We start from the raw sequence: 12,975 nt of genomic DNA, 5'->3' as shown, positions 1-12,975 counted from the left end.
GTGCAATAGTTCCCCCAAAGTCTGAATATATTTGTCATGCATATGTCACCATAATTATATCAGCATAAATTTGTGTAATTGTTATGCCCCCCCCCCCTTCTTTCTGGGGAGAGACCCCCTCACCCCAACACACACACACACACACACACACACACACACACACACACACACACACACACACACACACACACACACACACACACACACACACACACAAATAAAGCATCTGCATAATGTGCTTGCTTATTAGCACCTTTCCCTACCCTGTGACTGTGTTAAGTCTGCTCATTTCAAACCATTAGTGTCCCATTAGGGCCAATTAACATTGACACAAAGCTCCCTTCTTGGTTTATGACATTGTAAACAGAACCTTGAGGCTTGCCTTTGGGCTCCTTGCAGAGATGGAGAGAGGAGGTTTAATTTCGACTATAACACAGTCACAGTCTGTGTGTTAAGGAAGGTCGGAATTGGTCTATTAGACTAGAATCAGATCATCATACCATCATTCAGTCACAGAACTGGAGGGGAACAAACTATAAGTAAAAGGCTATGCCATCTCCATTCTCCAATCATTCATTCAATACGCTATATGAATTTCCCTTCCCAAGACCCAAGTGGGAAAAAAAGCCATGTAATCCATGACGTGAAGATATACGAAAACATTTCACGCATGATACAGTGAGCGCGCACATGTTTACATCTCTGTTTGGCCATAAAACGGTATGATGGGCCTAAAGTTAGTTACGACCCTGTCGAGGATGTATCTAGTAGTAACACATTAACTACAATATATCCCACGTCTTTATCTCCGTCTCTCATCGATAAGTTATGCGTTTCTGTTCCAGAAATTACTGAGTAAACGCAATAACTGATAACCCCGAAGCAACTCAACTAAAGTGGGAGAACCGTTCTTTTGATGTGAGTTTTGTTGCCCGTGGGTCATTCTCTGCCAATTCCACTGGCCAAATGACGCGTTTTCTTTGTAGTTCATTTACGCGTGCTAAACGAGCTATGTTCCATTTGATTTATGGCGCAAGCGGTGTGTGCATGCAGCAGCATGTCAACGGCACGGGTCTGTCTCCAGAGGCGTCAATTGGATATGGCAAGCGATGGCAGCTGCCATACCTTGGCTACAGGGGGAAATAATAAAATGTACTTTTCATTGTGCCTGTTGCTAAGGTATGGCATGACTGGTCACCAGTCATGTTGCCATACCTTAGCCTTTGCTGAACTGACGCCACTGTCTGTCTCCAATGCAAAACAAGTAGTAAAGTTTTGCGACTAGATGCGTACGTAGCGTCTGCAAAAGAAAAACTCATCTTGTCGCTGCATCAATCAACCATGCATTTTTTAACTGTTGCTTTTCAAAACTACAAAAACAAATCAGCTTTTTTTCCCAACCTGAGAAGTCCTCAGAGCCCTCGGTGAAGTCGCAGGAGACGGCCAGACACGTTATTCCCAACACGAGCGCATAATTGACGGCTGAGAGTAGAGTCCCATCGGGGAAGAACATCCTTAAAGCCTCGGAGTGTAGTGTGACTTTCTCCCAAACATCAGCAACAGCACCAGCAACAGTTTCATTTGTTTTGTTTATGTTCTACGATGTCGTAAGCCGAAGATGTTTGGTCCCATAATGCTGCCTCCTCTCGCCCGGGTCAACTCATCCTTCCCTCCCCAGATTAGAGTTGATAGGAGCGATGAGGAGGTCCCAGTGCTGCTGTGTGTCTCTGGCTGCGAGCAGCAGCAGTGCTTCTACAATCTGTTCTATTCTCTCTGCTTGCATTTCCAACTGCGTGCTTACTGCTTAAGGAGGCTGCCCACCTGTAGCACGGTCGCCCGCGTGGTCTCAAAGCCCCCGTGTTACCATCCACACAGGCGCGCGCGCGCGCACACACACACACACACACACACACACACACACACACACACACACACACGCGCGCGCGCATTCCAACTTCCAAGGCAAGTGCATAGGGGGGTTCTCAATCTCAAAGTGTGGTCCGGGGACCGGAATTGATTTAAAGGGATTTTCCACTTTCTAAAAAAACTTTTGGTCATTTCATCGTCTACGCAGGCTGTTTTGAACACCCTGGACAGATTTTTATTTGCTTGATTCAATATTTAGATATTTGATATTCATTTTTTTCAGACACTCTCCTCTATCCAGGACCCCTTCCGATGAAAACCCATTGTAACTTCAAACTCCATTTTAACCATGATAGATTCTTCAAAAACACCCGTCTTTTTTCTGGTGACTCATACTGTCCTCCTAATACGTGAGCTGGCCATGTTTTCTCGATAACTTTTTCATTTATTTTTAATTATTCTTTGGGAAAATGGAAAACATTTAATACAATTTTAAAAAAATTACAAATAAATGAAAAAGTTATGCAGCTCATGTATAGGAGGGTATTACAAGTCACCAGAAAAAAGATGGGTGTTTTTGATTAATCTATCATGGTTAAAATGGAGTTTGAAGTTACAATGGGTTTGTATGGGAAGGGGCCCTGGATGGAGAGTGTCTGATAAAATGAATATCAAATATCTAAATATTGAATCAAGCAAATTAATTTGTCCAGGGTGTTCACAACAGCCTAAGTAGATGATGAAATAGCCTCGGAAACCCAGGCTTATTGGAAATAAATTTATTAAAATAAATTTAGCCGTTCAGATATCTTATTTTACATCAGTATTATTCATGTGAACTGGTTTGTTTAGGCTTATCCATTATAATGATAAAATCCCTATGATTTATCACTCGTTTTCCACCGTGGATCACTTCCTCATTTACTCAAAGCGGACAGCAGCAGGAGTCATGTCCCTCCGCGTCATTTCAAGACGTCGGAGGACCCGGAGAGATCCACCAGCATACAAATAATGTCCGCGTTAGCTCAGAGTGATGATTTTTTTTATATCCCTTTAACTAGAGATAAAGGTCTTCATAATTTTACATCTACAGATTTACAGTTCGCTGCTCCATGCAGTGATGAATTTACAATGGGTTTATATAGGAAGGGGAGCCTCATATAATGAATAATTATCATATAATGAATAATTATCACAATTATTACATAATCGTCTAATCGCGATTATTTGACATAATCGCGATTATTTGACATAATCGTCATAATCGTTTCCATGTTGAAAAATGTTCATATGTTTATTTAAAAGTAAAAAAAATGTGGAAATAGCAGATCTACAAGCTCACAATTCCACTATTTCACTATTCCACTATCCACTATTTCCACTATCAATGTTATTTATAAGTATAAAGTTGTCAAAAATGTCAGTCATTTCTTTGTATATTTACATTATTTAGGTTATGTGTCATATCTGCCATGTGCAACTTCAAAGCCTAAAAGCCAAACAGAAATGTAATTGTCAACGACAAAAAAACGATTAAATCGTAATTAATTGAGAGAAAATGAATCGTCATGTAAAATGTCATAATCGTGAGTCGTGACAGCCCTACGTGGTATGGTGAAATCAGAAATAAAAAATGTTGGCCGATACTGGGTTAAAATGATACTACTAGGATGAATAACTAGAAAGATGCAATTGGAAATTGCAAGTGTGGTTTGACTCTAATGGAGAGCCAATCAGAGAGGGAAAAAAGGATGACATCTCAATATCAAGGTATCGTGATGTCTGATTGGCTGAAGGGTAACATCAGATGATGAGTAAAAATCACACCCAATGTGAAGTGAGCGGTGGTCGTGCTTGCATAACGTCTTCAGACTAGGATTTGAGTCTAGGATGTACAGGGTATGCTACACACACACGTTCTGCTATGGCAAAACGCTGAGGAAAAAGGCTACAGACACACAACGATGACATCACTAGACAAACATGATGCTACGTACACACATTTTACTATGGCAAAACGCTGAGGAAAAAGGCTACAGACACACGCACAGCCACGTATAGGAGCGGTTTACCACCGCTCAAAAATACCAAGAACAATAGTGTGGTTGCACTGCGGGGCAACCACACTAATTAAAGGAGTTCTGTGTAAACCATAGGGTGTAAACAATGTTGTCAGTAATGCCCTCGTCATTATCCACAAATTTGAAAATCATAACAGCGATGGCTTTCGTTCCTCTTGAGAATGCTATATAGTGTTGGCCGTGAGCGAACACGGGATGAGGTAAGTAGATGCCAACTCGATCATTTTCTTGGCCCTGACCTTTATTGATAGTAAGGGGATTTTATAAGATATTTGACCAATCTGCGAAGTAAATCGTTACCAAGAAATTTCTTCACCAATGTGTTTCTAAAGGTGTGTAATAATATGTTAAGTTGAAATTCAACTCCCGGGGGAAACCTCATAAAAAAACTGATTTTGTTTGTGTCCCATTAATTTACTATACAGGAAAAAATACAAAATATAAATCTGCTTTAAGTAACATGTGAGGGGTCAAACTAGGGTTTTTTCATGATGCTGAATCCATTGCAAGCATTTGTTTTGCACGAAAAACATTCCTTGGGCTAAAATCGGACCCACAAAACGATGGTTTAGTGATGAATCATCACTTTTCACCGTTTTGTGGGGGCCATTTGTCGCCCATGGAATGTTTTTCGTGCAAAACAAATGCTTGCAATGGATTCAGCATCATGAAAATCCCCTAGTTTTACCCCCTTACATGTTACTTAAAGCAGATTTCTTTTTGTATTTTTCCTGTATAGTAAAGTTAATGGGACACAAACACGAATCATTTTTTTATGAGGTTTCCCCCGGGAGTTGAATTTCAACCTTTTAGTACATATTATTACACACCTTTAGAAACACATTGGTGAAGAAATTTCTTGGTAACGATTTACTTCGCAGATTTTCTTATGTTCCCCTTACTATGATGATCTGCAGGTAGCTCAACTTTATATAGGACGTAGGCATGCATATTTTCAAAACGTTCGATTATTGTGGGCTTGCTGAAAGCGAGACCAGTATGTTTGCCAGACCCATGAAATGGGTAGGCCTACATAAGCAAATGTCGGTCTGTCTGTCTGTCCGGGTTTTCTATATAAAGGGTATATATGATGATGACATGATGATGACATGCCTACAAAAGGCATGATGTCATAAATGATGATGACAGACAGGGGGGTCTGGCACAACCAGGTTGACCTGGTCTAGTTTACCAAATCTTTATATAGTAAGGTTATTCTCCTCAATGGCAGACAGTTCAAATGCAGGGTCTTTAGCCAATGAGGGAGCAGCGTTCTTAGTGACATCACCACCAACAAGTGCGACCTGATATAAATAACAACAACACCCACATGAAGTCTTTTGTAGTTTTTGAAATATTTAACTTTAAGCACCCAATGCATTTCCAATGGGAAATGAGTCTGGAGGGAGAGGAAGAGAGACCCATTCAATCCCTCATAGTCGGGGATCCACATGCCCAAAAGCTCACGGAATAGGATTGAACCTGTGATGTCAGCCTCACTTTTTATTTCTGTTTTATCTATTAGTTTGGTCATTAAGGTCCACAGAATGAGAGGTCGGAAACGTCGCGAAAAAAGTTATGGCCATTTGTATATTCACTGTCCCATTAACTTAACTACACACGAAAGGAAATATATATATAAAAAAAAGAAAATTCTGCTTTAAGTAGCATGTGAGGGGTCAAACTGGAGGGTTTTCATGATTCTGAATCCATTGTAAGCATTTGTTTTGCAAAAAACATTCCTTGGGATAGAAAACTAACCAACAAAACTGTAAGTGATGACTCATAAAAGTGATGACTTGTGACTTTTCACACTTTTGTTGGTCCGTTTTCTAGCCCAAGGAATGTTTTTTGTGCAAAACAAATGCTTGCAATGGATTCAGAATCATGAAAAACCTCTCCTCACATGCTACTTAAAGCAGATATTTTCTTTTTTATAATATATTTCCATTCCTGTGTAGTGGAGTCAATGGGACAGTGAATATACAAATGGCCATAACCTTTTTTCACGATGTTTCCGGCAGAGCAGGCCTCTCATTCTGTGTACCTTAAAGGGGAAGACCACCCATTTTCAATATTGAACTATGTCATTAATATACCTTAGAGGAGTTGTGTGGAAATAGAAAAACAGTTCCCCCTCTTCTGTATTGCCTAGAACTGGAGGATTGATTTTGGGGTTTGTATTGTAAAGTACAATGTGTGATGTCATCAAGTTGTACTTTACAATACAAACCCCAAAATCAATCCTCCAGTTCTAGGCAACACAGAAGAGGGGGAACCTTTTTCCTATTTCCACACAACTCCTCTAAGGTATATTAATGACATAGTTCAATATTGAAAATGGGTGGTCTTCCCCTTTAATGACCAAACAAATAGATAAAACAGAAATAAAACGTGCGGCAGAACATCACAGGTCCTCTCCCATTTTGAGGGACTGGATCGGCTATAGTATCTGAGGGATTGAATGTAGGAGTCTCAGAATTAGGCTAATGTTTGAGTGCCAGTTGGGTATCTTTATGCCCATACAAGGTGTTCCATGCAAGCCCACACTGTTTTGTAAGAACAGTATTTCTAGTTCATCATGCACGTGTCGTGTACCTATTGAAGGTAGCGTAAAACGTGGCCATGTCCCTGGAGATATTGTGATGTCACGTGAAGCATGGCGATATTGTGATGTCACAGGCCATGCCTCTGGTGATATTCCCAGCAAGCACAGTCAGGACCTGGTCCAATCAGTGACGTCTCAATTGGGGCCAGATCAAGTCAAACCATCACTAGTCAGATCTGGCCTAGAATATCACCTGATTTCAACCAACATAAATCCTGCCCACAAAAACAGACATCCTGGATTAATCAGAGAGGGTCCGATTGAGGCCAGATAAATATCATAGCTAGTCAGATATGTCCCAGAATATAACCTTTTATGCTCATATTTGCCAGACCCATGAAATGGGTAGGCCTACATAAGCAAATGTCGGTCTGTCCGGGTTTTCTATATAAAGGGTATATATGATGATGACATGATGATGACATGCCTACAAAAGGCATGATGTCATAAATGATGATGACAGACAGGGGGTCTGGCACAACCAGGTTGACCTGGTCTAGTTCAACTAACATTACAAACAATAACAATAATCCTATAGTCCATATGAGGTCCTGGTAATGACGTCAAGATCATCCCCATATGGGCTGTGATCTGGCCTGGTTCTGAACGTCACCGGAGGACGTTATCATAACATTATCATGACGTCATTTGGCTTGCAGGGTTGTGTCACGTGAAGCATCTCCTCAAAGAATTTTGTAAAAAGTTAAATTACTCATCATGTAATTCTATTGAAGGTAGGAAAGATAGCCTTTAAAGTGGCCATGCCTCGTAGTCGAATATTGTAGGCGAAAACCCAGTTGATTTTGAGTGTTCCTGTGCTTGCCATCCTGGCACAACGAATTGTGGGACCCCTCTCAAATTATAGTAGCAAGATACATAGTGTATTAGGCCATTAGGATTAATTTGGGGGCCCTTCACATTATTTATTTGAGGACCTTATTCCCCATGGGTTTTCAGATCAAAGGGGCCCTGATCAAAGGGGCCCGGGTCTGTTGTCTTTGCGTGATCTAAGCGCAAACTACAATGATTAATCCACAGTGGCAATCATAAGCAATAACTGTGGTGAATAGCCAAATGAAAAACTATAGGGCAGAGCTCTGTGCATTCGCCTATATTTAATTTGAGACAATAGATGGAGCAAAAAAGCCAAAAAGGTGCAACAAGAATCAACCATGACAGCAATTAGAATTAGAATAGCCTCCAGCTCCCTGTTTTATTGCTGCATATACAACAACAAGCACTACAGAACTCTGCAGCCGCACTGAGGCGCTCCAACACAAACACTCTGACAACTGACATCTGACAACTGACATTAAGCTTCACTGAATTTCCCCCTTGGGATAATAAAGGTATCTATCTATCTATCTATCTACAAACATCAACACCACGCTGCTGTTTCTCCAAAACACACAATATCTCCTTTCCCACCGACGTTATGTGTTCATTTATCTTCAGCCGTACAGACAGACTCCATTTGACTAATTTTACCAACATTTACAAAATCAGTGCTGTAGTAAACCCTGCTCCATCAGGGAACAGGCGTTTGTACTAGCCATAAATCATAACACCAGTAATATTCGGACGTTACGTCTAACGTCCGAATATTAGCGACCTCTACTGGTGTTATGATTTATGGCTACGCATTCTGCGCCCACATCCTCTGCATAAAACGCTGCCAATTCATTGATCCTAATAGAATGTTGATCAAGAAGCGCTTTTCATTTAGGACCTGAAACTTACTTGCTGTGTTGCGAAGGCCTGTGAAACGTGATCGCTGCTTTCTGTGGCAAAATCTGTAGTTGCAGGCGACTTCACCGTTTTAAAATATTTGCTCAGCGACGAGTAATGTTTCAGCTGCAAAATGATAGCTTTTTTTTCGTTTCTGTGCTCCTGAACATGTTTCACGTGTTGTGTTGACAAGACAAGTTGAATAAATAGCCGGTCTACACTTTACCCCGGATGTTTATGATTGGCGCCGCGCTGCCGCTTCCTCACGAGATAATGCGAAAATAAAAGCTTTTATACTGTTGTGAGGAAGCCCACAGATTAGGAAAGTAGGGACCCCTAATAATATTGGAAGTGCAGAGCTGTTTTAAAGGGAAAAAAAATCAATAAAATACTAATAAAAAAAAGTAAAAGTGCAGCTATTATTTGGTCTCATCCAATCGACTTAGCAAGTTACTTAATTTATGTTTTTCTATTATCGGCATATTACATGTAGTACAGTAGCCTACTAAAGTACAATGAGATGTTTGGTATTTCCAATTTACAATAGGCCTACTTTTACTTCTACTCCACATCTCTGAGCCAAATATTGTACTTTTACTCCACTAGGCTACATTTATTTGAAAACTTAATAGGCCTACTAGTTTAGGCCTACTTTGTAGATTGATTATTATTACAATTTAAACATACATTAGGCCCCATACACGTCGATATATTTTGGGCATTTTATAAATAGACGATCTAACAAGCTCGTACGAGCTTGTAGATCTGCTATTTTCTAAAGGTTTTTATACATTTGAAAGCTTGAAATGGGACATTCTGCATAATGAGGACTTTAAGTGCATCGATACTTTTACTCAAGTAGTCTATAGCCTACATTTTGAATCCCGGACTTTTAGTCTACTTAACTTGTAACACCAGTATTTATACGTTTACATAGGCTAAGTAAAGAAATTGAGTAGCCTACTTATTCCTGCCGACTGCGCACTGCCTGGGCATCAAACGGAGGCTGGATAGTGGATACAATCACAGTGTAGTGTACACGCACAGTACTGTACAGTCTATCATGGTGTGCAACACGTGTAACTGATGGTACAATAGTGACATCGTGTGGATACATGGCTTCATTGCATGCCTGTCACATCGCGTTTCGAACATGTACCAGGCGGCTTCCGTACCTACTACATGTGATGATACAATAACACAAGGAAGGTCAATCATGGCAGTCTGTGTGAAGAAACTGGACGTAATGTCATCACTAAGATTATTACGAAACCTCAGAATACAAGAAAGTAAGTATTTCATATGAGACCGTCCCTCACATTTAGTTTAAAATCTGTTGTTACCGTGCTGTGATGAACCGTGGCGTTGCTGTTATTAGAGCTAGCAGCTAACGTAGCATTTATAAATGCAACTGTTTCAACTGGTGCTACGACGTTACACCTGAATGGTTTGTTCCAAACTGAACGTACTTGGTTAAATAATGATTACCATTCTCTGACAGGGTTCCTGTCTACGTCCGTACCTCGCTTGGCTGTGGGCAGTGGTGATGGGGGTCCTCCATCCAAATTCATGCCTCCCCCTAAACCTGTCATCATAGACAAAACACAAACAGAGTCATCCCTCCGAAAGTAAGTAAATGCTTTTCATTAATTTCTAAGTTTGTTTGGCATGGGGACAACAATGCACATAATATAATGCCCTAGAGTGGCTGTGTGATATTACATACATTTCCTTGTGGATAGATTACTTTATTATCCCAAGGCCCAGGGGGAAAATCAGTCGCCCAGAGGTGGCTCAGTAGTTATAGCTAATAGGTTACAAAGTTACTGGGAAGTATGGAAAAGAAAAAAGTACTGTTGTGTACAGCGAAAGAACAAACAAGGAAGAGAAATCAGCAATAGAGAGCAATCGTAAGTGTAAGTAATAAAACCAAAATATATGTATATATAAGTGTCATAGTGCCATATATCGGTCCTACCCCCACTCTGGTGGCGGTTACACCCCGCCATACCGACGCCCTGCCACTCCGACCATTGACTTCTATGGGTCGAAATGGCGGGGTGCTCCCTCTTTTCTATGCACATCGCCTTTACGACCCTAAACGTCTCGATTTAGAAACAACGCCATTTCGAATAAACCTGTCGGAAAGGCAGGGTGTCCCCGTTTTGCTATAGACATCACCACTCCGACCCTAGGAAAGGCTTCTATTTTTGCAAAAGCAATGCGCGGCCGCTGCTTCTATAAGCGAACGATTCAGCTGTGCGTAGAGCGGCAGTTCATAGGGGTGGAAGAAGAAAACAAAAAAGGAATGAGTTTATGTGCATCTCCCCCCCATCTCTCTCTCTTTCTTTCTTTCTTTCTTTCTTTCTTTCTCTCTCTCCCTCTCTTTCTCTCTCTCTCTCTCTCTCTCTCTCTCAACGCAATCTTGTAACGGGCTAGTATTATTTCTGTACTTCAAGCTTGATGGTTTGATGGAGGGAAAATTAAAACATTTATATACACTGAATGCATATAGACACTTCACAGATATACAGTACTTAAAATTAGAAAAATCCGTTGAGAATTGACCGAGCAATAAGGCTTTGTGCGTCCACCGAGGCGGCGCCAACACCCAGGCAGCATCGGAGCTTCCTCCGGGGTCCCCGGGCCCCGCGGACCACCGCCTGTCACCCCGCCGTTCAGTGGGCACCTGGGCCAGCCTGCCAGGCCCACCGGAGCCCCGGGCAGCCCCCTACGCCCTACTGGAGCCACTGACAGCAACGACGCGCCATTCCCCGCATTAATGATTGAATAATATCCTACAGAACAGATGAAATCACGTAGCTGTAATGTAGGCTATATTGCTGGCTTAATTTGTTAATTATTAGGAGCAATAAATATAGTCTATACGCCTACTTGATTTAACAATAAATAGGCTCAAAAAAGTTGCCAAATTACAATGGGTCACTGTGACATGGCTTATTTAATCAAATCTAATCAAAGCTTTATAGTATGCCTTTGGGTAGCTCACCAGATCTGCAAACTCGCAAGCATGCATGTTGTGTAGTCTGTAGACACACCTCGTTGTGAGCTTGTAGATCGGCAATTTTTCGCAGTTTGGCTGGGTCTGTCTTGTTATCAAATGATATCGTCGGCCCAAAACTGATGGACATGGAATATATAGCTACTGACAAGTCGCACAGTTGTGCACGACGCTGTCTGTCTGTCTGTCTGTCTGTCTGTCTGTCTGTCTGTCTGTCTGTCTTTATTTAGATCAGATTGGTCATGTAAATGCACCTATTGTCGCGCTGTTGCATTAGGCCTATATCATTATCATCATCACATAAACAATCCATATTTGTGCGCCTGACGGCCCATAGGCCAGATAGCCTAATAGGCTCCAATCGCTCCATATACAAGTGCATTAAACGAACAAAAATGCTTAAATACTTCTAAAATGGACAATTTCTTATATCCCTTTACCCCAGTCCCCTTAATTTATCTGATGAAGGATATAGGATATTTTGCTGGTGGTTTCGTTATTCGTAGGCTATTTATGATCGCAAGCCAAGAAGACAATTAAGGTGGCGTTTCCAAAACGTTTCTGGACACACACGCACACGCACACACACGCACACGCACACATTTGCGCTCTTAAGTTATGTAGGCTTATTGCTGCAACCAAATCGCCCCTCGGGAAAAACGAATATACACGTAGGCCTAAATGAACTTGAACTTTATGCACACTGGCTGGGAGTGGATCGATCGCTCTCTCCCTCTCTCTCTTTCTGTCATTTGTTTCTTTTCCTAAATAAATAAGCAGCAGCAGTTAACGGCTGCATGGCGCTGTCAACTAAATGATCAGGTCGCTTTTGGCTGTATCCTATATGAACCTCTCCCTCTCTCGATGAGTCGTTACTGGTCTGGTAGTATGGTAACTGTCGTTTCCATTCTGTGTGAGAGAGAGAGAGAGAGAGAGAGAGAGAGAGAGAGAGAGAGAGAGAGAGAGAGAGAGACAAGCGCTGGCTGTCTGTCGCGCTGCCTGCCTTTCTGTCTGTCGCGCGCGCTCTGGATGGATAGATAAATACCGGGGGGGGGGGGGGGGGGGGGGGGGTGCAAGCGCCGCTGTGATGGACGGACAGACAGACAGACAGACAGACAGACAGACAGACGCGTCGCGCTCCGTGCCAGCTATACCGTCAATTCATTTTACGCTTACAGTTAACGGGTGGGTCCATTTGGTTTCATTTTAGTTACAGATATAAGGTGGTCCACAACTCTTTAGCTGGGGACCACCTGGGATCCCCTCAAGGACCACTGGTTGAAAAGCAGCCATAAAGAAATGTGTCCTCCGCTTAAGGCTGTCCATATAGTCCATTGATGCCATTAATCCCTATACCCGTTTAATTAATTCATTGCATATTAAATAGGCCTAAGCAAAATAGGCAGTAATAAGCACTGGTGCAAAATGCATGTATGATTGAATAAAGCAAACAGCCTACTCCAGGAAAAAGTACAATGCGTTACTGTTATATGGCCAGCTCAATAACAGACCTACCCAGGGAGTGTGTCTGTGTGTGTGGTAGGCTTCTGTGGTTGGTACAGTAGGTCAAAGACGCACAGGAAAGTAGCCTATAGACAGGAGGGTCCAGTTCAGTCCCCACACGCACACACCTTTCTCTATCTCCTCTGAATCAGAGGAGATATAGAGCA

At 41.8% G+C, this 12,975-nt stretch overlaps 1 protein-coding gene across 1 annotated transcript in view; it reads right to left on the bottom strand.

Moving 5' to 3' along the window:
- eva1aa (eva-1 homolog A, regulator of programmed cell death a) overlaps nt 1–1,513 on the bottom strand; it is a gene marked incomplete at both ends in the record, with an annotated part of 122,329 nt that extends 120,816 nt beyond the window's left edge. Inside the window, one exon of the mRNA XM_080744318.1 lies at nt 1,402–1,513. Within this exon, the coding sequence (XP_080600444.1) occupies nt 1,402–1,513 (112 nt within the window). The remainder of the gene's footprint in view (nt 1–1,401) is intronic.
- Between the last annotated feature and the right edge of the window lie 11,462 nt (nt 1,514–12,975).

Source organism: Nannobrachium achirus, assembly GCF_963921795.1.
Source record: "Nannobrachium achirus genome assembly, chromosome: 16".
NCBI classification, from domain to species: Eukaryota; Metazoa; Chordata; class Actinopteri; order Myctophiformes; family Myctophidae; genus Nannobrachium; species Nannobrachium achirus.
Note: the sequence above shows the minus strand (reverse complement) of the source record. Positions and strands in the feature narration are given on the sequence as shown.